This window comes from Branchiostoma belcheri, unplaced genomic scaffold (assembly GCF_001625305.1).
Source record: "Branchiostoma belcheri isolate BF01 breed outbred unplaced genomic scaffold, Haploidv18h27 scaffold3, whole genome shotgun sequence".
Classification (NCBI taxonomy): domain Eukaryota; kingdom Metazoa; phylum Chordata; class Leptocardii; order Amphioxiformes; family Branchiostomatidae; genus Branchiostoma; species Branchiostoma belcheri.
The window spans coordinates 8,903,231-8,929,635 of NW_017803909.1; the positions used below are offsets into that span (position 1 = coordinate 8,903,231).

The 26,405-nt window shown below is 43.3% G+C and overlaps 1 protein-coding gene across 1 annotated transcript; it reads right to left on the reverse strand.

Moving 5' to 3' along the window:
- Positions 1-2,870: 2,870 nt before the first annotated feature.
- Positions 2,871-25,733, reverse strand: LOC109473661 (zinc finger protein 236-like). The gene is made up of 25 exons (XM_019773603.1): positions 25,565-25,733; positions 23,155-23,453; positions 22,359-22,537; positions 21,592-21,722; positions 21,245-21,363; positions 19,069-19,242; positions 18,242-18,364; positions 17,446-17,523; positions 17,067-17,216; positions 16,102-16,362; positions 15,326-15,542; positions 14,104-14,447; positions 13,236-13,425; positions 12,750-12,886; positions 12,050-12,220; positions 11,094-11,314; positions 10,230-10,473; positions 9,036-9,317; positions 8,319-8,447; positions 7,539-7,722; positions 6,777-7,003; positions 6,069-6,288; positions 4,842-5,695; positions 4,235-4,414; positions 2,871-3,482 (listed from the first exon to the last, which is right to left on the reverse strand). Exons 1-25 carry the CDS (start codon positions 25,614-25,616, stop codon positions 3,246-3,248), a joined length of 5,403 nt encoding a protein of 1,800 aa, XP_019629162.1. The 5' UTR covers positions 25,617-25,733; the 3' UTR covers positions 2,871-3,245.
- Between the last annotated feature and the right edge of the window lie 672 nt (positions 25,734-26,405).

Below are 26,405 nucleotides of genomic sequence, written 5' to 3' on the forward strand. Positions count from 1 at the left end.
TGTGTATTAAAACTTGTTGCAGATCCCAGTTTGGATGAGGGCGATTGGTTCCATTTTGCTGCGCTTCAACCCACTGTCACCATTCAGAGCAACAGGGCCATGGGGTGAGCAGGTTTTTAGTTTAGGCCACACCAATTTAATTTGTTGGTTCTCGGATTCGCCTCTATTTTTTTCTGATTTGCAAAAAAAAAAAAGATTCTGGTTCTGAAACAACTAAAAAATGCTCATATTTTGCCCCCAACAGTTGAGGAAATTCCTTTTCTTCCTAGTTGTTACAGTTTTTTCCATCTATCAATGCAGTGGTTTGATTAAAAGTTCAAACTTTATACTTTAAATTTTACCCCAGCCTTTTTTGTTGACTTCATGGCTCATATTGCAGCATTTGGGGCTATAATAGGATGCCTAGACCTGTTTTTATTTTATTTTTTTTCGCCCTGTCGCTTCATATTTTTTTCTGAACAAATCCGAGAACCAACAAATTAAATTGGTGTGGCCTTAGAACGATATGACGCAAGGAGACCGATATATGACCAACAAATGTCTTTATTATGTAGTCCTAAAGCATCCATACTGTAGTCACGACTGTACTGTACTTGTATGGTTTACATGACTGAAGTGATGCAGAAGAGAGTATGAAGTGTGTAGTACACGGAGTGATGTAGACACTGCTGCTTCCTTGAACATGAAAAATTACGGGTAAAAGTTTAATACACACTGAAAAATAAAGTTTGAGTTTTGATAACGCTATACATGCTCATCTTCAAGCAGATATAGTGACCTGGTCAGTGTTTTACCTTTCTAGTAGATCTAGTAATGCAGACCACTAGAAAGAGAGATAAAAACAATATACTTCATCCATACCATGGTATGGAGTGAAATATAACAAAGGTCAAAAACATTTTCCAGACCTTAAATCTGCTTGGAGATAGGTACCAGTCTGCCTGCTAAGAGATAGGTACATGTGTGTTAAAATGGACCTGTTATACAGGCATACACATTTAGAACGTTTGGCAAGACCTGAAAAACAGTTTCCTATAATCATAACTGAAACTCTTAACCCATCACAAATGGGAAAAATGTATACTAATGTAGTACATGTACGTGGAACCCAATATTTTCATGTAAACAACACGCATTTTTGAACATAAACGTTAAGGCTAGGAGTACATGTATGTATTTGATTATTTTTTCTCCAATGAACAATTTTCAAACTCATACACAGATACTGAAGCACGCATTACACGGTCCACACATTCAAGTCAATACTCGGTAACAATCTTTCCTTGTGCTAAAGGCATCCAGTGCAGTTTTTAGGGCTTGGAAACCCAGTTTTCCAAAGCCAATACTCAAAGTCATTTATCTCCATAGTAAGTTGAAACCACACTATCCCAATGTATATTGACCTTCATGGAGCAAAAATAACTCAATATTCTGATGGAAAATTGTTACTGAAAGGGCCATGGGCTGATTTTTAGGGTACCACCCAGAAAATAAAGGACTCATCTTGTGGCTTGTTTCTGCAGTTTTAAAAGGCCCAAAGTATGAAATGCCGATTTAAATGTGCTAATGTGAAGCAATATGTGTCAATATCACAAAGATTGCCTTATTCAGAATTTTTTTCATTGTTGCTGCCCTGAAATCGCATTGGATGCCTTTAAGCATCCTTTCGTGGCCAACAATGTGTGGCTACCTTTAAGTTACAACATGTACAATGTTAACTTGCTGCACATGTCAGCTGTGGTTTGGAATATTCATAAAAGATAAGTTTTCTATTCACTTTTGTTTTTCACTGACAACTGACAATATCTGTCAAGAAAAATGAAGTACAAAATATCACATTGAAAATAAATAAGCATTAAGTATGCATTATAAAGTAATATGTACCATAATCAATAAAAACATTAAATAAGAAGGCTGACATCTTCAATTTCATGTTGAGATTTTGTCTCTGTGACATTAACTTTGATGAGAAGTTATGTGGTGTTATTATCTTGAAAGTTCATCTGTGTTGGTAGAAGTCATAATGAAGTAAGTTTAAACTGTAATTTCCAACACAACAAAAAAATTGGACTCACCCAAATTTTCGACTGTACAACTCCAGTCTTTTTCAAGGAATGAGCAATCCACTGCTTCCGTGACGTCATGCAGATAACACACGTGACTCCGTGAGCAGTGGATCATAGGTTGCAGAAAGTCTTAAAGAGGCTTAAAGAGGCCATCTACATCAGGGCTTTACAGCCATCCCTCAACAGAGACGGGGGGCGCCACAGACTTTCTGCAACCTATGATCCACTGCTCACGGAGTCACGTGTGTTATCTGCGTGACGTCACGGAAGCAGTGGATTGCTCATTCCTTGAAAAAGACTGGAGTTGTACAGTCGAAAATTTGGGTGAGTCCAATTGTTTGTTGTGTTGGAAATTACAGTTTAAACTTACTTCATTATGTGGTGTTATGTGTACACATTAGTGTAGTACATACATACAAACAAACACACTATATTATACATACATGTTAGCACACTTTTCTTTGGGTTAGTCCTGAATAAGCATTTTCACTTAACACAATATACAACACATAGGTATGTCTTAGTCTTGAGGTTTTCTGAGAAAAATCCATCTTTTTTTGTGTGTGAAATACTTGGCTTCTTTGGCAGTTGTTCAGCTGATAAAAACTAACAAAAAAATACAAAAATGAAAATAATGTTTATCACCCAGCTGTTGGCTTATACATATACCAACTTAAGTTATATCATAGCAGAAATAGGGTCATAGTTATCACTGTTGTTCTTTCTTGTAGAAAACAACATACAACTGTTGAACACATTTTATGGTGCCAAGAATCAAGACTGTGGTTATATTTTTTTTTAATTAACACATGAAAAGGACCTAATATCGACATATCATTTATTGTTATATAAAAATAAAGCCAACATTTTGATGCAAAATCATCAGTCAAAATCCCCGTACACAGACATATGCACTGTTTCTGAGTATTGTGTACATTAGGGCCTATTTTTTCTCACACTATTGGCATGCATGAAATTTCTACGTCACTGAAACATGGGGTTCAAAGATATTTATCGTCTTGTAGTAACCATGCTTAACTATTTTAGTCCGATATGCCATTTTTGTACCCTACTGCCAATTGGTAAGTACGGCCACCTGAAATCTTTTAAAGTTTTATCGTTCTAAAACTGAAACAATACTGGAGTTGTATAATGTAGCGGTTATGTTAATGCTCCACACTACTGTTGTAGAAACACATCTGTGTCAATGACTTCCATAGTGATCCCTTGGCTGTCTCCCCCAGCGTCCTCACTCCCCGACTGGGCGGCACTGTTGCCCTGCTGTTCCCTCTCCTGCTCCACCTCCCCCGCGTGGACGCGAGCGATGTGGACCTTGAGGTTCCCCTTTTGCCCGTACGGCTTGTTGCAATACTGGCAGCTGTAGGGTTTCTCGTTTCTGTGCAAGTACATGTGCATCTGTGGCAAGAGAAGAAAATATGATAAGGTAAAAGGTAAAGGTGGTCTCATAGCCTTTTTGAGCCTATAGGGGGTTGTTAGTCCACTGTGTCTAGGGCTGTGTCTAATTTCCGGACGTTTCGAGTGACATCCACCACTCTTCTTCAGCGTCACTAATGAACTAACAGAATTGTCAATAGAATCTCTTTTACATATCAATGACTAGTCGACTATATGAGCATTTGTCATGTTCAACTGTTTTTTTAAGGTGCTCCTATATAAGTGTTAACGATTCTGTTAGTTCATTAGTCAATGTCACTCAAAACGTCCGGAAATTAGTCTCCGAAATTTATCCAGAAATAGAGTTTGAATTTCCTATGAGTATTGTTTACCTGGATGTCTAACCTTCATCAACGTAAATACAAATAGACGATTATTATTATCATCATCCAATTTAACATCAATTTTCCCCGAACTGGGGATAGACGTGCTTGCATCAAATGCAAGTCTTTTTTTTGTAAGCAAGATTTTTACAGCTGGATGCCCTTTCTGACGCCAACCCAAACCCTAGTAGGGCCCAGGATCCCTCTAACTGAGGGGGGAAATACGTGTTAAGTGCCTTTCCCAAGGGCACAACGTCTGGGTGCATGTCCAGACATGTCTGGGTCCAATCCTGAGGATTGAACCTGGGTTTCCTTTCTCGACAGTCAGATGCTGTATTCACTACATCACAGAGATGCCACATGCTGGGTGAAATTCGTGATAACACAGACCTGTAGGGCGTTGGACTGGTTAAACGTCTTGCTGCACTCCGGACACTCGAAGGGTCGATCGCCTGTGTGGATCCTCACATGTCTCTCCAGCTGGCTGGGACGGTGGAAGGACTTCCCGCAGGTCGGACACGTGAAGGGTGCCGGCTTCTTGGACTTGTCAGGACTGCTGGCCTCATGGGTCTGAGGGGGTAAAAAATGCTATCAGAAAAAATGTTGCGCTTTGTACATGCACATTGTAAAGACCTCTGAAACAACAAAGATCATTGATTCCTTAGGCCTATGAAAAAAATCTTGTGTTTTCTATTTCAGTCTTGAAAAATTAGGGTTGTTTTTTTTCTCTTCTTTGATTAGTAATCTCTAGTGATCCAACGTATACAGTTTAACAAAGTAAAACTAAAACTAAAAAGGCTAGGGTCAGCATTTTTTTCTAGGGTTGGTCGGGAAACAGGAAACACAACATTTTTTTCCTACGCCTTAAAATTGCACATAAATCTGTGCCTTCTTGATTCAAAATGACAAAGTTGTACTTTTTTTTCTGTTTTCTGTCTAAAAACATACTACAAATCAAAACAGATAAAAAACATTGTCCATCATCCGTGTGACATACCTGCATATGCTCCTTGAGATGGTAGGAGCGTTTAAAGGCCTTGTTGCAGGTTGGGCAGATGTGGTTTCGTGACGGGCTGTGCTGCTCTCGCTGGTGACGTTTCCACTGCGGCGACTGCGTGAAGGACTGCCCGCAGTCCTGGCACACGTAGATCTGCCCGGTCTCCGACGTCTTGTCCGGCTGGGCGCCGCCGTTCCCCGCCCCGTCCTGTTCCTGGATGGCGGGGATCTCGTACGCGGTGATTTCCGTCAGATCGGCGGGGTTGCCCGGGATGGACTCCTGGGACACGAGGACGGAGGAGATGGTGTTGGTGACGGAGACGCTCGGCTCCACCAGCACCCCCGTCCCCGGGACCACCGTATCCCTGACGGTCTGTATACCCGCGGGCCCGCCGTCTGCTGACACCATCACCCCCTGTCCGTCCTCCCCTAACTGCAGCGCCTGCGCAGAGCTCGCCATAACCTGGGATGACATGGACCCGGCTTGGATGGTGGCTGGGAGGAAGGTTACTGCGGCTAACGAATTTGAAGCGCTGTTGGAAGCGACCATGATGCCTTGTTGTTCCTGTGCGGAGGACGCCACACTACTGGATGGCTGCGGGCGAATCGTCAACTCCTCCCCGATGCTCGTGGTGGGGTGGACTCCCCCCTGGATGGTGAACGCTACGATCCCACCCCCCTGGGAGGTGTTAGCGAATCCCACGGCCTGTTGGTGAGGGGTCCGGGTGCTGTCGTCATCCCCCTGAGACGAGGCCCCTGATTGGACGTGTGTTGCCATGGTGAGCCCAGCTGTGCTTGTTGCATCTGACGGTGTCAGTTGGGTGTTGCCTGCCTGAAGAGAGGTTGCTACAGTACCTGTGGACAAGGCACAAATATTTATGTCAGTAGTAAGTCAGTAGTAGACCAAATAGCCAATTCCAAATTACTCCAACTGGAATACACCGTGTTGTATTTTATTTATGTCATACCTACCCAAGAAACGTGCCTTTCAATGCAAAATGAGCCAGAATGTGGTGTCACTACGCCTTAAAATGCAACAACATCAGTTCCAACTTTCGAATTCTGTATTCCAATTTTCGAAAGCGGCGCACGCAGTTAGGACGAAACGCATTCAAATCGTTCTATGGAAGCCATCGAGCCCGGGCCATACCGTAAAGTACGGCCCGGAACCCATTATCGAACCTTATTGTGGCCCTGGTATGATATAAAATCATGTATATGAGCCCACCTGTGATAGCAGCTCCAGGAGAGGTCTGTATGGCCGACCCAGGCTCGGTGGTGCCCAGGGTGGTGTGGATAGGCTGCTCCACCTGCACCAGGCTGCCGTCCGTGTTGGTGAGTGTCTGCGTGACGACGCTGGTGCCCACCGAGCCCTGCTGTAGGGACTGCTGCAGCAGACTGGGGTCAATCTGCACAGTCTGCAGCAGGTTCGGATCAATGGAGGCGACCTGCGGACAGAAGGTTGTCTGTTTAGACCACACCGATATAAACCTAGTCCTGCAGTGCCCAACAATTACAGTACCATCCATATAGTACCCTGTATAGGTACGATTTGGGGGTATTTCTCGTGCAACGCATCACACCGCAGCGAAATGCAACGAATGCTGAAGTAACTATGTCACCGCAGGGCAAAAAAAGTCAGGAGTATATGACCCAATTAAGACATGAAATTATTGAAAAATATTGTGTAAAGCAGGACAAGGGTTAATCTGTTGATGCTCAGATTTGTTCAGAAGTTCCTGCCCTGGTATAGAGTGACAGCACAAGCTTAGCACTGCACCAGCTGGAGAAGGAAGTGCCACAAATGACTAGGCATGGGATGAACCAGAGAACATGGACCAGTGCAGGTTAGGTGCAGGTAGACATCAGAGATACCCACACAGCCTCAATTTTACCTACATATGCCCCCAGTATTTTGAGCCCTGCATTTCCTCACCTGTACAGCCCCCTGCCCAACATTAACGGTAGTGAAGGTGAGCTGCATGCCCTCCAGCCCCTGCAGGATCCCCGTCACCACACCACTCTCCGACGCGTTCACAAAGCTGTCCAGGCTGCCGCTGCTGATGGGCAGCAGGGTCGTCTGACCTTGGGACAGCAGGTTCTGGTCAAGGGCGGTCAGCGGACCGGTCAGAACCGTCTGGCCGGTCAAGGTGTTCGGATCACCTACAGAAAAGGCAAGAAACAGACTTAAGTTTAGCATGAAAGTTCACCTGAATAGGTACACTACATAATGAATAACTCAAAAACAGTTAGAGATCCTTTTTGAGTTACATGTAGAAACAGCTGGTGTGTTACGCCGAAGGGCAGTTATCTGTCTATTACAGATACAGATTCAACTCACCTAATGACGAAATTTGACCCAGTGCTGACATTACACAGTCATGCTGAAAAATCATGCGTCTACAGAGCTTTCAAGAATGGACTTAATCCCAAAAGTCCTCCATGTAATTTCTTTAGGCCTAGGAAAAAATGTTGTGTTTCCTGTTTCAGTCCTGAAAAAATTAGGGTCGGTAGGAGGGATTATCTTTTTTTTTTTTAGACTTCAATATCTATATGCCTAGAAAATGTTGATCATCTCAAAATTTATGTCCCTTGCAGGGGTCCACCCCCCAAAAAAGTCTACGGTCGGCCGGTTTTCTAGGGTCGGTCGGGAAACAGGAAATACTACATTTTTTCCCTAGGTATTATCATGACTTACCGGTAGTGAGAAGGTTGATTGGTTGCAGCAGCTCGGCCTGGCGAGGCGTTGGTTTCCTCTTCTTGGGCGTGCTGGGCTTGAAGTGGGAGGTGATGTGGTTCTTCCTGTGGCCGGACGTGCGGAACCGCTGGTCACAGTGTGGGCACTTGAAGGGCTTGGCACCCGTGTGGAGTCTCATGTGGACCTGCAGCGTATGGGGGATGATAACACTTTCAGCAAAGAGAACACTGACTAATGAACACCTTTACTCCACATCTTTTACAGGATACTTTTTTTTCCAACCTTTATTTAACCTTGAAATGTACAGAAAGTACACTCTTCGGCCTGAGCAGCTTTTCAAGAGTTCAAGGGGAGGTAGGTCAGGGGTCTTTTCAAATGCTTCGATTCAGTTACAGGTCGTAGAAATATAAATTCATACTATACAAATCCATACAAGAATTCAAACATTATCTCAATTACTATGATCTTATTGCCATCAATATCAACATCCAAGTTTCATATCACAGTTGTAGTCATTCTATAGTGAGTTGACGCAGTCGGTTTTTAAAAGCTACAACTGACGTGGCAGTTCTCAGAACCATTGACAAATCATTCCACAATACACGTCAAGTACTGAGCCTGAGTATGAAAAGGACCTTATGTACACTTCCCGATTAACCATTGGCACATACAAGAGGTCAGAAACACTTTGCCGTGTGGTTCGTACTGCCCTATCATTACAGTATGTAAACATTTGTCTCATGCGTGTAAGCTGGCAAAAAGTCTTGAAGGTACTAGTACCTTGAGGCTCCCCTTGGTGGAGAATGGTGAGGAGCACACGTGGCACTTGAAGTTCTTAGACCCGGTGTGAGTCTTGACGTGGCAATCTAGAGTCGACTTGACTGTGAACCGCTTCCCACACTCGTCACACTACAGGAAATGCACAACTGTTAGCTTCAATCTTACTCAAGACTCAAAATTAAAATTTTTTCCTGAATTGTCCCAAAAATAAATTTCAATTGTCCCAAAGTGAGGATGAACGGTCCCAACCTGTTTTTCGGGAAGTATGTATGACAATAACTTGAAGTCATCACTATTTTGCTTACATTCTGACTCCCAGGCACACTGTCATTGCATTGTACACTAGAAATTTGGGGGGCTTTTTTGTTCCAAAAGCCAGGACGCGTGCCTGATTGACGGAAGAAGGGTTGATATTCTGATGTTGATTATTTTTCTATTGTTCCAAAAATGTCCCAAAGTGATTTTTTAGTCGTCCCGGCCTAAATTTTAGTGGTCAGTGGCCATCGGGACACCGTTAATTTTGAGCCCTGCTTACTACCTCTGTGAAACGGGCGGTATCATTTTTGTCTGTCAAAACTATCATGCAAGGAACAGTCCAGGGAGGAAGAAAGTGGGGTAAGAGATGGGAGGATAATATCAAAGAATGGACAGGCATGACACTAAGACTTAGTAAAACGTTCTTTTCTCCTGAGGAATCTACATAATCTTTAAAATTACCTGGAAGGGTTTTTCTCCCGTGTGAATTCGAACATGTCGGACCAGATCACTGGGCTTCTTGAAGCTCTTGGGACAGTGCTTGCACTGGTTGGGAAACTTTGGTTCCTCTCTGTACAGCTCCTCTTTGTCCACCACCATCTCGCTAACTCGGCTACGCTCGGCAGCCGATGCGATTAGGACTTTTTCAGAGACAGAGCGAGCTTGTTCGGGCTGCGATTTCGCCAGCTGGTCGGCTTCCTCGGCGGGGAGTTGGATGATGTTGGAGCGCGGTCGCCGTACGACCTAGACGTTCAAGAACATCATAAATAACATTTGTTTTATTTTATTGAAATTGGAACAATGCAATACATGCGGAACAGAGGAAGCTGTTGCTGGTGTTGTGTCCCGCACATAGAAACGGATACTGGACAGACAATACTCATTTTCACTTGAGTCTAGTGGGGAAAGTCGTGTAAAGTTCCTTTCCCAAGGGCACGAGATCGGTGGCATGTCAGGACTCGAACCCGGGACCTCTTGATTCCGAGTCGCGCACGCTGCCGTTGCGCCACACGACCCCACATAAATGACATGATGACTCACAAAATAGATACACACAAACCCTTAAAGCACTGGTGGTAAGGTACTGGCACAAGCAAGAAGCTGAATATTGTATCATAGCATGCGAGCTCTGACCTCCCAAAAGCGATCTGGAAATGTCATGTTGCTTTGTAGTTGTAATTGTTTATTGCTCTGTAGTTTTAGTATTAGTTGTAGTCGAATGGATGCTAGTGTTATGTTATGTGCCTTAATTTGTAATTACATTTGTGTACTCTGTGTTTTATGAATCCAGGAAGAATAGATTAGATTTGATATCTAATCTAATGTTAAGTTAGTTAGTTAAAGAGCCTTCCCACGTAAAGTGACGCATAGGGCGGTGCCCATCTCCATTCATTAGCCCTGGGCCACACACAGTAGTCACTACAGCAGGGGGCTAGTCCACTGGTAGTAGTGGTGTGTGTTTAACTCCCATACTCTTTCCCAATTGCTGAGTGCTAAGCAGAGAAAGCAACTTATGTACCATTTTCAAAGTCTTTGGTATGACTCGGCCAGGGATCAAACTCTCAACCTACCGAATGCAAGGCGAGCGCTCTACCCACTTGGCCATTGCACCGGTAATCTAATGGATATCTAATAAAACATTAAACATCAACCGACCGGCCGTTCTTTCTCCGTTTGCTTGTCGCAGTGGAGCTTCATGTGGCGCTTGCAGTGCAGGGTGGTGCGGAAGGTGTCGGGACAGTACGGGCACTTGAAGGGGCGGATGGAGCTGTGGATGATCATGTGACGGGTGAGGGAGCCGTTGGTGGTGAAGCGGGCGTCACAGATGTGGCAGTTGAAGGCCTTGATCCCGGAGTGGGTCCGCAGGTGAGCCTTTAGCACTCCACTGGACACAAAGCACCTGTTATAACAGAAAGGAATGTCACAAGAACTTTAAAAATTAAGAAAATTATACACATGGCACTGTCCTTGGTGCTGAACTGTATTGTAGCTGTATGAAGCTTCTCCTAAGGCCATGTTGATTTGATTATATGAATGACATCCTCTGGGAACCTGGGAAGTTTTGCAAAAAAAACGTTACTTTTATTTTGAAATCTACGTAGTCATGAAGGTTGAACAAATGACACAGAATATGGTTTGGCGAATGATCTACTCTTCAAATTCATTTCTTTAATTTACTTCTTTTTTGTTTGATTTTGACATTCTACAACATTTGTATCATTTTAAATATTTTTTTTTTTGCATGTCATGGTATGTATTTGCTCATTTTGCAACTGTTTTGTATGATTTACAGTATGTTTGAAAACTTTTTTTTGGAAACGGCCAGAAATTCATGTGCGCGCGGATGTCATCCATATAATCAAATCAACATGGCCTTATATATGTACGGTAGACACAATTCTCCAGTACTTTCTTCCACCCAAATCATTGTACAATAATAAGAAAATCAAAATCATTACACTCTTTAGTTAGACTTTACCCAGAAAAGTCACGTTTACAAGTAACAGCCTTGCTGCCCACCTTCCACACTGTTGGCACTTGTAAGGCTTCTCCCCCGTGTGGGAGCGTACATGCTGCTTGAGGTGGGAGGACTTCTTGAAGGACTTGTCGCAGTAGGGACACTTGTAGACGCGTCGCCCGTCCTCCGTCTCCTGCTGCACCATGGCCTGGCGCATCAGGTCCCGCGGGATCCCGCCACTGTCCTGCTGCTGGCTGGTCTGCTGCCATGGCTGAGGGGTCAGCTGGGGACACACAGGTTTAAAACATCAATATACAGTCAAATCTGCATCAGGGTGTTCCGTATCGCCCGTGGTACCAGCCCGACCGCGCGTTGGATCACCTGACGGCAGAAGAAGGGCTGGGACTGAGGGTGATGCGGAATACACCGTGTTGTATTTTACTTATGTCATACACACCCAAGAAAACACGCCTTTCAACGCATTCGAATCGTTCTATGGAACATTTTGGAAGCCCGGGCTGTATGTGTAAAGAAGCCTGGGCCGTACAGTAAAGTATGGCCCGGTACTTTACTGTACGGCCCGGTCCGGAACACCCGTATCGAATGTACAAAATAATTTTGTTGTTGACTGCAAGTTTTCTGAAAGCAGTGCAACAAAGTAAATCATAACTGTTCTATATTGACCCAGGGCTCGAAATTAATTATTAATTATAAATAATAATAAACTATTAATGTTTTAGTTCTTAAGAAAGTGTTATAACAATCATTTTATTATTTTTCTAACACTTAGATATTAAGAATATGCTGTATACTACAGTATACAATGTACATTTAACATCATATGTAAACCTACTAAAATATTTGGGTGCACTGGTGCACCTACATAAAAAAATTGGGTGCACAGCTCTAAATTTGGGTGCACTAAGGTGCACATGCACCCAGTATTTCCAGCCCTGTGACCTGATAGTTTTTATGTCAGCTGAATTGAAACTTTATATCAAGGTTGGTCTTTCCCTACCTGGTAGTTCTGCATCTGCGTGGCAGCGTCTAGCTGCTGCTGCAGCTGTTGTACAGTAGCGAAGGTGGAGTCCTGGTTGATGCTGCCTGTCCCACTGAAGCTGGTGGCTGTCTGGAAGCCCTGCTGTCCAAACTGGTTCAGGTGCTGGTCCTGAGTCAGGCTGTCCTGGCCCTGAGTCACAGCACAAAAAAAAAACACAGTTATTTTGTGAGTTTTTTTGTTTCGCTTAACTGGCAAACCATCTTTTAGGTGCAACACACCTGGTACATGTAAGTACAAGCTGCTTAAGACCCGACTGTAAGGTTTAAACCACTCACACTGGGAAGGTCCCTTACTCTTTTTTCGATAAGTGTGGTGGGTTCTTTAACGTGCGTGGGGTGTAGCTCTCCCCAAACACGGACCTCAATTAAACGTCCTATCCGAGGGACGTCCCTAACCAAAGCTAGGTACACATTTACACCTGATTGAAGGGAGGAAAGTCATGTTAAGTGCCTTTCCCAAGGGCACAAGATTGGTGGCATCAGGCAGGATTCAAATCCAGAACCTCTTGGGTCTGAACTGAACACTACCATTATGCCACACGACCCCACCTGATTTTTTAGCTTATAATAAAGGTTAAGCTTTTTTGAGGCTATAGGGGCAGTGTTTTAGGGTATAGTATTGCAAGACAGGGAGAAAAAGAGAGAGAGAGCCAACCCACCTGTGCTCCTGACAGTAAGTCCTGTACACTCTGTCCCTGTCCAGCTGTCCCCGCCAGGTCCTGCTGGTCAAGCCCCAGGCTCAGCAGCTGCTGGTCACTCATGCCCATGTCCAGTGTCTGGGTGTCCTGGCTGGTGCCTGGCAGGGGACACAAAATCCATTCACATTATACAAAATGTATGTTAGACATCCAGGTAATAAGATAGGCCAATAGAGAATTAGTAGCCAAACAGCTGCTTTGCCATACTAAAGGCTGAATTTTTGTCTGTAACTATTGTAGTGTAGAACAACTTGCTTGAGTAACTGTATTTTGGTGTATCTTACATATCCATTACCTGGATGTCTAACCTTCACTGATGGACATGTAGAACTGATTATCATCAATTATCATGCTAGGGACATCCTCACTGTATAAGTAAATTTTTGGATGTGCAAAGGATAGATGTTATTTTCTGAATTAAAAAAAAAAGGAGCATTGAGACAGCACCTTGCTGTTGCTGCTGCTGTGCGTGCTGTTCCTGCTGTTCCTCGCTGTCATCGCCCTCCCCGGCGACAGCAGCTGCAGCCTGGGACAGCGCTTGGGCAGCCAGCTCGGCGCGGTGCGTCCGCATGTGCTTCTTACAGTTGACGGATGTCTTGAACGTCTTTTGGCAGTACGGGCACATGAAGGGGCGGACCTGTGCACAGTGTAGAAAATGACAAAACAGCTTAATATAGCTGAGCAAACCAGTAACAGCCTTACAGCAGCTTCAAAGCTGACTTAAACAATTAGAAAGGTACTAACATTTGCAAAGCAAAATGCATAATGTTTACCTTCGCATATGGTCTGCTCTGTTAAGTCTTACACAAACACATTCACATATATTGTGACAGGTCTGGAGTCTAAATCCCTCCTACTATAAAATTGCAACATGATGTAACCCAACACCAGTTACCATGGTGAGAGACAATCTGGTTCAGGTCATTGAACCAGGTCACAGGTCAGTGTTTGTAACGGAAGAAGACACAGAGCAAAAACAATGTTTTCCTTCGGTAAACATAATTACACGGAAGTGGGTTTGCAAAAGTAAATCTACTAGAGAAGTAACATTTGCAAAGCAAATGCATAATGTTTACCTTCAGACATGGTCTGCTCTGTTAATTCTTACTCAAACACATTCACACACATGTACTACTACTAGTACATGTATATGGTGACAGGTGCAGAGCAGACCATGAAATTGCAACATTATGTAACCCAACACCAGTCACCATGGTGGCAGACGTTAACAAATCATGTCATTGGTCAGGTCAGAGGTCACTGTTTGGAGAAGAAGAAGAGGAAGAAACTGAGCAAAAACATAAGTTTTTGTTACCTCACTGTGGGTGGACATGTGCCGCTTCAGGCTGCCGTTGGTGGTGAACAGCGCGTCGCAGATCAGACACTTGTACGCCTTGATACCGGAGTGGGTCCGGATGTGCGCCTTCAGCACGCCCGACGACACGAACGACTTCCCGCACTGCAGGCATTTGAAGGGCTTCTCGCCGGTGTGGGAGCGCGTGTGCTGCTTGAGGTGGGAGGACTTCTTGAACCCCTTGTTGCAGAAGCCACACTTGTACGGGCGGTCCACGCTGCTGCCCTGCGAGATGAACTGGTTGTTTCCGTTGGGTAGGAACTGGTTGAAACTGGAACTGTTCCTTGGAGGTTGTTGTATATACCCTGTAGATAAAGATATAATATTTGTTCCTGACTTCATTTTGTCTGATCATTGTTTAATATGATGCCAAAAGGCTCAAATTTAGTTTTCAAATTTAGCCTCCATGGCAGGCACCATATTTCAAACTTCTGTATGCTTATTTCTTCGAGGCATATTATCAGAAAACACACCAATAAGGCCACAACAAAAAAATCTACTCTCCTCTTAACATCTGAAAACCCACCAAGTACAGAAATGGTGGGATCCTTTGTCTTCCTCTGTCTTCAAAAAAGAAGTCAAACCCAGTAGTTTTTACTAGTAGTTTCTGAATAGTTATCAGTAGTTCTATGTGTACTGTTTTTATACCAAATGTTTCTTCTGTTCATGCAATTAGCCCTCGGGCATGAATTTGCAATAAAACTTGATTTATTTATTTTCGGGACTAGTGCTGCATACCGGTTCACTGGACTTGGATCCGGACTTGTAAGAATGTTTAGGTTCAAGTCCAAAAAAACCTAAAAGTCAAGAACCGAGTCCGGACTCATTACCATAAAAGGCCATTTCACATGCCCCTTTTCTTTCCAAACCACCAAAAACCTGCTGCAAAATGAAGAAAACATTGCCATCGGGCATCGTCAAGTACCGGCCTCCATTTTATGTGGCCAAAGTTTCACCCAGACAACATTGTAAGGTTGCCAACATGCAATTTTGTATATGCCATGGGTTTAGGTCTGGACTTACAAGTCCGGAACTGAACCTAAACCTCTGGACTTGAATCCGGACCTGAACCTTTATGTGGGTTTAGGTATGCAGCACTATTCGGGACAGTGCTGGGACAATACTCAGTCAATAGGAAGAAAAGTTAATTTCGAGGCCTGTAGTGTTACATAAAAAGCCCCACCTGTATCAGTGATGAGGATGGGCTCTTGTAGGGGGATGTCCTGTAGCTGGATGTTGGACTTGCTGAGGCGAGGCTTGGACATCTTCCTGCTCTTCCTCTGCTGAGGCTCCTTGAAGTGGGAGGCGATGTGGGTCTTACGGTGGCCCGACGTGCGGAATCGCTTGTCGCAGTGTGGGCAGTCGAAGGGCTTGGCACCCGTGTGAAGCCGCAAATGTACCTGGTGTGGTGATCAGACACAGGAGAATATACAACACAGTTTTATTACATAACAGTACTTCCAGGACAGTATAAATATCTAGCACAAATTAGCACCTGGTGGAAAAGTGGGTGGGCAGAGATGGCATTTCAGTTGATTGACTGGGTTTGATCCACAAGGATGTGGTCACCAGCATTTTTATGGCTTCACCACTATGTTTTGAAGACATTGTTTTTCCTCATGTTTCTTCTCCTTCTCCTTCTGCCATTTCTTTAAATTGATTCAACTCCTTCATTTTTGGACCAAATAGCATTAAATTAAACATGAAGGTAGAGTGGGTATATACCCCCAGGCATTTTTTTTTCATTTTTGTGATACAGGCTTTTACAATGGTTTTATTTGAGCTTTTTGGCTGCATTACAAAAAATGTACTATAGCAGTGTTTTACCATGTTTGGGTAAGAGTCATCAGAATGGTATGCAGAGCAAGCAACCGATAGGCATGCAGCTTTTCTCTATTCTTCTTGCTGATTGGCTGTTGGGATTCAAATGGGTTAACTCAATGGGAAAAAAATTCCCACCTTCAGACTTCCTTGAGTAGAGAACATCTTCTCGCACACGTGGCACTTGAACTCCTTGACGCCCGAGTGCGTCTTCATGTGCGCGGTGAGCGTGCTCTTCACGGCGAAGGCCCGGAAGCACTGACTGCACTTGTACGGCTTCTCGTGGGTGTGGATGCGGATGTGGCGCACCAGGTCGCTGGGCTTGCGGAACTCCTTGTTGCAGTAGGTGCAGAGGTGCAAGCGGATTGTCCGCTGCTTCTGCCCTGTCACTAACTGCACCTGGGGTGGAAGAAGGAGCTGAATAAGAATGGTTTTATTGGGACTGTATTTATCTTCTGGGTCGTATTTGGGAGGGACACACTTTTCAGGGTTAGAGTTCCATAATCAGTAAAAAAAAGTAGTTGCTGTAGATTGTAGAACTGTGCACTTGCACATGAATTTCAGTTGAACTTAAATGTACATAGTATGATGTAGTATAGTCTTTAACAAGCTAAACAAATTGGCAATGAAAACATGCATTGCCGTGGCGACGGTGGTTGCTGTTAGGGTTATTGTTTGCATGGCACTGCCATCATTTCATGATTTTGAGGAAGCCTTCGTACCCTCCCCTCTCCTGAGTGTATAGTGAACGAACCCCGGGCTCACAGAAAGTACATGAAAGGCGTCTTGGGCAGACAGGCTTTCCCAAGGGTTTCCAGGAATGTGGGCATGTCAACAAACTGGGAGACATTCCTGTGGACATTTCATGCCTGTGGACAAAAATCCCGTACAATTCCTAGAATTCTTGCAAACTGCACACAATACTGTACCAATAGGCTCCTCCCTGAGATGTGGCCAAAAAGTTTTTGCTGTAGATTGTAGAACTGTGCAATTGGATAATTGGTGAATTTCTGTTGAACTTATATGTACATAGTATGATTTATCATTTAGTATAGTCTTTAACAAGCTAAAAATGGGAAAGGATGACAGAGGCTCATGACTACCTGTGTGGTTGTCTCTCTGGTTTCTCCTGGAGTGTCGTTCATGGTGTCCCCTGTCCTAGTCTGGGTGGAGATGGTGACCACTGGGTGCACCGGGTGCTGCGCTGCCTGGCCATCCAGTGGAACAGCAGTCAAACCACTGTTCTCAAGAGCCTACAAAAACACATACAGGAAAATCAGTGGAATTACCTCCATTGTTTTTGGTCCGTCTGTGTGTGTCTGTATGTATGTATGTGTTCCTATACATTTGTGGTCAGAATAACTTCAATAGCAATGCCTGAATGGACTGTGATGATAATAGGTATGTGGGTAGGTCTTGCGAAGACGAGGAACTTCAGGTTTTTGTATCTTTTGTCCTGGAAATGCCACACAATATACATACCTGCTGCAGAATGTCGGAGCTGATGGCTCCCTCCCCTGCAATCTGCTGCAGCTGCTGCTGCGTCATCACACCGCCATGCTGCAGGAAAATATCAACAGACGTTCATTGATTTGCATGGAAGGTCAAAATACATGGTATCAATGACATATCATTGTAGGCGTACTATATGATGATCACCACATGAATGTATATGCATGGCTTGTATGGACATGTTCGGTGGTGGATAAAACATGTCTGGACACGAGTAAAGCGTGTTCTAGACAACAACCATTAGGGACCTTCAGCTTTGACCTCTCACAGGTGCAGTCCAAATTGTGAACCAGTTTATTAACCTTTTGCCTGCTAGAGTAGCCCTTTGGCACCAAGTTTGTGTTGGGCTTGGTTTTAGGTAGTGCTGTGTACCTAAACCCACATTTAGGTTCAAGTCCAGACCTAAACCCATGGCATATACAAAATTGTATGTTGGCAACCTTGCAATGTTGTTTGGGCAAAACCGTGGCCACATAATGTAACATGGAGGCTGACACTTCATGATGCCCGATGGCAATGTTTTCCTCATTTGGCAGCACAGATTTTGCAATCTATGGAAGGTCTAATGTGGTTTGGAAAGAAAATGGGTATGTAATATGGGTTTTTCTTGTAATAAGTAAGAATGAGTCCAGAATCGGTTCTTGACTTAAGGTTTTTTTTTTACTTAAACATTTAACCTAAACATTTTCACAAGTCCAGAACCGGTCCAGCAAACCGGTACACAGCACTAGGGTTAGGCAGGTGGGAGAAGGTTAAGGTGACTCACCTGTTCAGACAGATCCAGCAGCTGCTGCATGGCATCTGCTGCAGGTGTGAGGGACTGACCCGGGGTCACCGTCTGGCTCTGTATGGTCTCTGTACTGGAGGCCGTGGGATGCTTAGGTGGGACCTGTCGTCAATGGAAATAGATTTCTCAATCAACTTTCTACCTCATGTTAGGCCACACCAATTTAATTTGTTGGATTTTTTCAGAAAAAATATGAAGTGACACGGCGAAAAAAAATGCTATGAAAGGAGCCATGAAGTCAACAGACCAGGCTGGTTTGTAATTCAAACAATGTATATAAAAATTTTAATCAAACCGCTACATAGATAGATGGAAAACTGTAACAACTCTGAAGAGAAGGGACTTCCTTCGAACAACTGTGGGGCCATAATATGAGCCTTTTGGAGTTGATGCAGAGCCTTTTTGCAAATCAGAAAAAATGAAGCGGGCGAATCCGAGAACCAACAAATTAAATTGGTGCGGCCTTATATACCTCAGGGTATGTACAAAATGTATTTCTGCACCACATTACTAATCTCCAAGCAGATCATACAGTGGCAAGGCAGTATCCAGCAGCAGCAGTGGCCAGAGGAGTGTCCATTGGCCACCGAAGGGTGACCAATGGATATTGTCTGGATAACGGACACTGCCTGGCCAATTCGATACTGTCTTTTGCAGCCACCGAAAGATCTGCTTGGAGACTACTACATAACTGTATATAATAATAAACACATGCTGTCACTCAACTGTCAACTCAACAGACATACATGTACAAGCTAACACACACATACAGGTAAGAAGTCTTCCTCTATCTGTGAGAGCCTGACCTGTGTGGGAGGGCCTTGGTCGGAATGCACACGGCTGATGTGTGCGTTGAGGCTGCCCAGCTTCTTGAACAGACAGGTGCACTCCTCGCAGGGGTAGCGGGGCGTGTTCTCGTCTTCAGGGACCGTGTGGACACGCAGAATGTGGGCACGCAGGTTACCCTTCTGTGAGAAACCCTGTGAGGAGGAAAGGACATTTATTTTCATTTCATTTATTTCATTTATTTCGAAACCTTTTAGCCCCGAAGGGCTAATCTTCCAAGGCTCAAACATTATAGCAATTACAACATAGTGGAAACATTTAAAAATACATACATACATACATGTACACCACATCAACAATAAATACACATAGATATAAACAATTTAAAAGTGGCGAGCAAGGGTCAAGGATCAGGTGACACTACTACTGTTTGAAACGGCTTTCTTAAAACTGATAACATCGCACAGTGTCTTAACGTCAGATGGTAGATCGTTCCAGAGCACGACTGCACGATACAGGAATGAGCGTTTTCTGCTGTTGGACTTAGGTATTGGTAATCTAAAGTTATGTGCGGAAGATCTGGTATTATGACTGTGAGATGCATGAACAGGCAAAAGTGAGGTGTAAATATTTTGTGGTTCGTGACTCGTGAGGATCTTAAAGAACATGACCAAAGTGCTTTTCAAGAATCTCTCTCTCACAGTCGGCCAACCAAGATCTAGATGCATCTGCCTGGTAGGAGTATCAGGAGTACATTTCAGTAACAGTCTACATGCCCTATTCTGCACTACTTGCAGTTTGCGCATGTTGGAGTCTGACATGTTGGCTAAGACTGGTGCGCAGTACTGTACAACTGACAGAACCAGTGCACAAACAACAACCTTGCAAACTGCAAAAGGCATCGCCCACATATGCCTTCTCAATAGGGCAATGTTTCTTGATTGTCTTAACGCAATGTGAGTAACATGTGAGTTCCATGTGAGAGACCTATCCATGTGTAGACCCAACAAAACTGTCTCCCTCACTTCCTGTACCCTCTCAGTACCGATTGCAAGATCTAGTGAATTATCAGGCAAACTAGCGAGCCTACGTGGGGTTCCGAAAAGCATGCATTTAGTTTTAAGAATATTCAACACTAACTTATTCATGCAAACCCAGTCTGATAAACGTACAAGGTCAGATTGCAAACCAGTATTGATGTCACTAACAGTCCTACCAGCTTTGTAAATAGATGTATCGTCAGCGTACATTTCAGGTGTGCTGTTTAACACCGACGAAGGTAGGTCATTCGTAAACAGTGTGAAAATGAGTGGGCCTAAACAGCTTCCCTGAGGGACACCACACTGAAGTAAGGAGGGTTCAGAGAAGTGACCGTTGATGTAAACAACTTGTGATCTGGCCTCAAGATAACTCCTCATCCAAGACATGGCATTGGATGAAAAGCCATATGATCTAAGCTTAGCTAACAGAATATCGTGGTCGACTAGGTCAAATGCGGCGCTGAAATCAACAAACACTGCACCCACCAACTCGCCTCATGTGGGTTGAAAGGATTGTACCAAGAAGTTGTGTGCAACATACATTGTAGGTGACAGTGAAAAGGAAATAGGGTGTATACAAAGTTTAGTACATGCATGACTGTTGTTTCAAGATACATTTTTATATGACATGCCAAGTGTCCAAGTTGCATTGTCTTTTGTCTTGGGCATTGTCCAAGTTGCATTACCAAGCCATAATTCTAGGCCAACAACTAGAGTATCAAGATGTTATTTCTAGTCCTATCAAAAGAGCAGAAAACACTCTCTCTATCACACATTACATGTTTCACAGACACATTCTTTAGTTGTCTCCTTATCCCACATCCCAGATCCCTCCTCTAAGCACTTGAGGAGCAAACTGGAGCTAGAACTAGTAACATTTGCAAAGCAAACTGCATAATGTTTACCTTCGCATATGGTCTGCTCCGTTAATTCTTACTCAAACACATTCATATACAGGGTGACAGTCTAAATCCCTCCTGCTATAAAATTGCAACATTATGTAACCCAACACTTGTTACCATGGTGACAGACGTCTGGTTCAGGTCATTGACCTTATTTGGTTGGAGAAGTAGAAGATTCTGAGCAAAAACAATATGTTTTCCTTTGAAAGTAGTTTGGTAACCATAATAAGATGTATACCAGGTTAACCTCCTACCTGCTGACAGAGATGGCACTGGTGAGGCTTGTCCCCGGTGTGTCTGATCAAGTGGATCTGCAGCGCCCCCTTCTGGTTGAAGGCTTTAGGACACTCTGGACACTTGTAAGGTCGGTCACCTGGAAATAAAACCATTTGTGTTATCATTAAGATTATTACATTGTACATGTAGTATTTCTAACATACTTTCCTACATACATATATAACACAATAGAAAGGACAAGGACACAACTTCTAGTGAGGAATGCCAGGGATTGAACCCACAACCTTCTGATCTCATATCTACTAGACTAGCCACTCAGCAATTCCAAACTATAAAATTAATTTTGACATAATTAACACAGTACCTGTGTGAATTCTGTTATGACGCTCCAGTTGGCTGGGTTTCTGGAAGGTTTTGCCACAGGAGTCACATTTATTGATGAAGGATGAGCGGTCCAGGTTTTTCCGGTGATTCCGCGGCGTCAATAGTGTAGTCCTGAATGGATAAATACAGAATCTCTTATTCATCTCTTATTCAACTCTTTCCCTGTGATTACATCTTTGTAACTTAGTGTACTTGATGTACATGTAGTTTGCTGTTAAAAAATTCAAAATGACGCAAAAGACATATTCACATTAAATCATACTTTTATATCTTGTATCATATTCCAGTTACAAAATCAAGAAGGGTCATGCAAACTCAACTTAGGCCACACCAATTTAATTTGTTGGTTCTCGGATTTACCTCTTCATTTTTTTCTGATTTGCCAAAAAAAAAAAGATACTGGTTCTGAATCAAGTCAAAAATGCTCATATTTTGCCCCCAACAGTTCAGGAAAGTCCTTTAATTTCGTCCTAGTTGTTACAGTTTTTCCATCTATCAATGCAGTGGTTTGATTAAAAGTTCAAAATTCATTGTTTGAATATTAACCCAGCCTTTTGTGTTGACTTCATGGCTCCTATCATAGCATTTGGGACTATAATAGGATGCCTAAACCTGTTTTTTTCTTTTCATTCTTTTCGCCCTGTCGCTTCATATTTTTCCTGAAAAAATCCGAAAACCAACAAGTTAAATTGGTGTGGCCTCAGCCGGTTGACTATGTGACTATACACAGAACAGGACTGTACTGACTTGGCCTTGTAGTGTTGTCTCATGTGGTTCTGCAGGGAGGATGCAGAGTCAAAGTCCTTGGTGCAGACCTTACAGGGGAAGTTCCTCGGCCCGGAGGCTTCGTCTGTATGGTCCTGCATGTGCCGGTCTAACTGACTCTGCAGGCTGAACTCCTCACCACACTCCTGGCAGATTAGTGTCTGGAAAAACAAAGAAAATAATAAATAAACTAGAGTTCCACGACCTCCCTGGACCTTGACGAATGTTGACGAATTTAAAATGATTTTCATTAATAATGAAAACAAGATCTGAAGATCCCCATTTGCATGAATTATATCAGTTGATCATTTTGTTCAACTAATGACCATCTTGTCTTATGAAAAAGGGCTAATCTAGAATTTCTTCATAAATTATGCAAATGAGGTCCTGATTTGAATATGTTATTTTTAGTGATGTCCGTCTTCATTTACTACTAGTAACTTAAAAACTCACAAGTATGAGATTCCCTGCAGTTACTATGGAATTATACAGGATATCTTTTTGCTGTTATGTGAAGGCCTAATTATGTAAATTAGGCCTTCATTTGCATTTAGTAACGAATATCTGCCAATGTTCTTCACAATTACACATGCCATATGTTTGAATAATCAGATCATGGAAGGTAGCAGATTTATAACATTTCCTCCTTGATTATGCTAATTAGTGCTAAATTTGCATACCTATCATCTTAATATGTCAAGTATTTTTAAGCTACCCACATACCAAAAATCATGATGATCTGTCAACAGTATGACCTTATCTAATTTTCTAAACCTACCTCTTCCTTCTCATGCAGCATGATGTGAGACTTGAGACTGGCCACGCGGGAGAACTTCTTCCCACAGTCAGGGCAGGTGGGGGTGTCCGTGTTGTGGATGGCCGCGTGCAGCATCAGGTTGTACTCCACGTTGAACGACAGCGAGCACTCGGTGCAGCGGAACGGCTTGTCGTCCGCGTGCTCCCGCAGGTGGCGCTGGTACGGCGCCCACTTGGTGAACTCCCTGCCGCACACCTCGCATTTGTGGGGTGGTTGTTCTCCGCTGGTGGGAGGCCCCAACACTGCGGTGTCCCCATCTCCTGTACATGGTAGTGGATACAATATGCTCAAGATACAGCTGAGCTTACAGAGAATTTCAACTTGTTTGCCTGTTTAGAGCTCAAAATTAAAGGTGTGTAACAGTGGGGGGTTTATAGGCGCTACCAACTGGCCCGGCCGACGGGTCTAGACCTTTTCGGCCGAGCGGTTAGAGCGTCTGACTGGTGCCCGGGAGGTTGTGGGCTCAAACCCCGGGACCAGTGGGTTTTTATCTGTTTCTACTAGTACTGGCCCCTCCTGTTTCTTACAGGTGGTCCAATTTCCACTGACCAGTAAAATTTAGGCCGGGACAACTAAAAAGACATTTGGGGAAATTTTTGGGACAATAGAAAAGTAATCAACATCAGAATGTCAGCCCTTCTTTTGTTTATCAGGCACACGTCCCGGCTTTTGGATATGTAAAAGTCCCCACAAATTTCCTGTCTACTCTGCAATTATACTTATAGTGCATCTGGGAGTGAACATAAGCAAACTAAAGTTGACTTCAGTTGAACTTGAAGTCATAAAATATCTCCAACCAAAACAGGCTGAGACAGTTCATCCTCACTTCAGGAAAATCAAAATTTATATTTGGGACAGTGCACGGGCTGGGACAATAGGAAGAATAGTTAATGTTGAGGCCTGCTGTTGTTTGCTTGTGTGTACATGCGTGTAGGCCACATTTACTTAATTTTATGGATGACATCCTCTGTAGAGACTCTCAAACTAGTGTGCGCCTGCGATTAAAAAAAATTCCAGCCGAAACCATCAAATGCAGTTAAACAACAGAAATACATGTACAAATTTGCGGTAGCAGTAATGGTGTGATTATTTTTATGTCAAGCCAGCACCTGCATTGCTGGCCTTTATGAGTCAGCATCATACCGAGATCTTGAGTCTGTGGTGCTTCAGCTAGCAGCCTGGGTGCCATCTTTCGTAGTTACCACTCATTACTGACTAGCTACAATCATGCTACAATGTACCACAGGGGTGATTTTAAAATTTTTTATTTGTTGAGAACAGGTGAAAATCAATGCGTGTACAGATGTCATCCATGAAATTAAATCAGTATGGCCTTATTTCAATACTGAAGCGTCACTCTTCATTTCATTATCATTAGTGTAGCATTGTGAAGAGGGGTTTTCCGTAAACCCTTGTGAAGAGTGTGAGTGAGCTCTAATGTAAGATGATAAATTAATTCATTATAATGACAAGACATATTATTATATAAACATTACGTTGACAATGTTGAATGTATCTTTATTCTCTGACAAAAATTGCAGCACCCAATGCAAAATTATGCAGTACTGCCAGTAGCATAATGTTGAATTATCATATTTCTGGCAGTGATTCACTGTTACAAATATGCTCTTCACGAACATTTGCAATCATTTATAGAAGGGTAAAATCATACTTCAGCAACGCAGGGCAAAGTAGGTCAAGTGTCAACATAGGGCCAGGGACGACCTGAGCAGGTCGGGCTCAACTGGAACAAATTATTTCCCTCAGTCTGGGACAATAAAAAAAATCACACGCCATTCGGGCATCTGTCAAAATAACTCACAGTCACATAGAATTTCTAATGCACATCAATCAATGCGAGGTAGCTAGTCTTGAAAATTAGAGAATAAGAACTCGAGATCACAGTTCGGATAACGTTATGAGCGGTTTAGCGTCGTTTCGCGCAGCGGGTAACGGCTCTATCACTGGAGGACAGGCGAGGGATTCACCACCGTGAATTTCCTTGTACCAAAAAAAAAATGGCTGCTAGGAAAAACTCGAGGTCAACCCACGCCGACCCCACGTTTCATCGATCCTGTCTAAGCGAGGTTTTTGGAGCGGAAAATTGCAGTTTTGAGCACTAATTTCTCTCCTAAGGTGGTCTGGAGATCTTGTAGCCGGTTCTGTGAACTGTTTGCTGCTGCACAACCCCAAACTGTGGCCTGCGTGGTGACGACAGCCAGGTATCATTCCGCTCCGGCATATAAACGCACGCATACCCGCATCGGACCCCTTTTCAAACGGGACATGTGTCGGTATTTTGGACAGTTAGGACGATTTCCTACGCAAGGAATGCTGGCAGGATAAGTAAAGAAAATTATCTATGGCCTACCTTGGGTTGGAGCGGCGGCTGGACGTATTTTTGGTGGTCTTCCGCGCGGCATTTGGCGGTACTTTCAGTGCAACAACATAAACCAAGATGGCGGTAAACAGGATTCGGCTTCGGTTGTCTCAGAACGAGGCTGCCATCATTGCCCTGAAAGGAGACCGCACCACAACGCAATGAGAAATATGGATCCGAATAAAATAACAAAAGATCAATCAAACAACAAAACTACTTCAAAACTATAAAATTGGTCTAAACAAACAATACTAATATTTTATATGCCTCAATATTTTATCATTGGCCATACGATCGTCAAATACTTTGCCTGTTTTCATTCCGTGTTGATGCGAGCTGTCATTTGAATTTTTGAAGATCGTGGCGGGAAGTGTCATATTTCAACCACTCTTCACCGGGGCCCCTTTTCAATGATGCAATATTGAAACGGCCATATAGCCACAAATAAAATAAAGATAGTCACTCAAAACACAATCCGAGATGTAGCATGCGACATTTTCTCAAATTTTATGTCTGAGAGCCAGCACCTCAAAATTTTCACGGTACAAATTAGTTTGAAAGCAAACTAATTATTTGTACCGTGAAAAGACGACTCAGCCATCTTAGAAACGAAGAAAGAAAGATTGGAAGAAAAAGAGAGAAAAGAGAGAGGGAGAGATAGATAGATAACGTTTTAATATAATAGTTAGATACTTATATATAGATGGATAGATATATGCCATAGATAGATCAAATTTTCATCACGACCAGTTCTTTATCAATACCTTGAGTTCTTAACTTGTTACCAGTCCATACATAGTAAGTTATAAGTATTTTTGAAAGCAAACCGTTT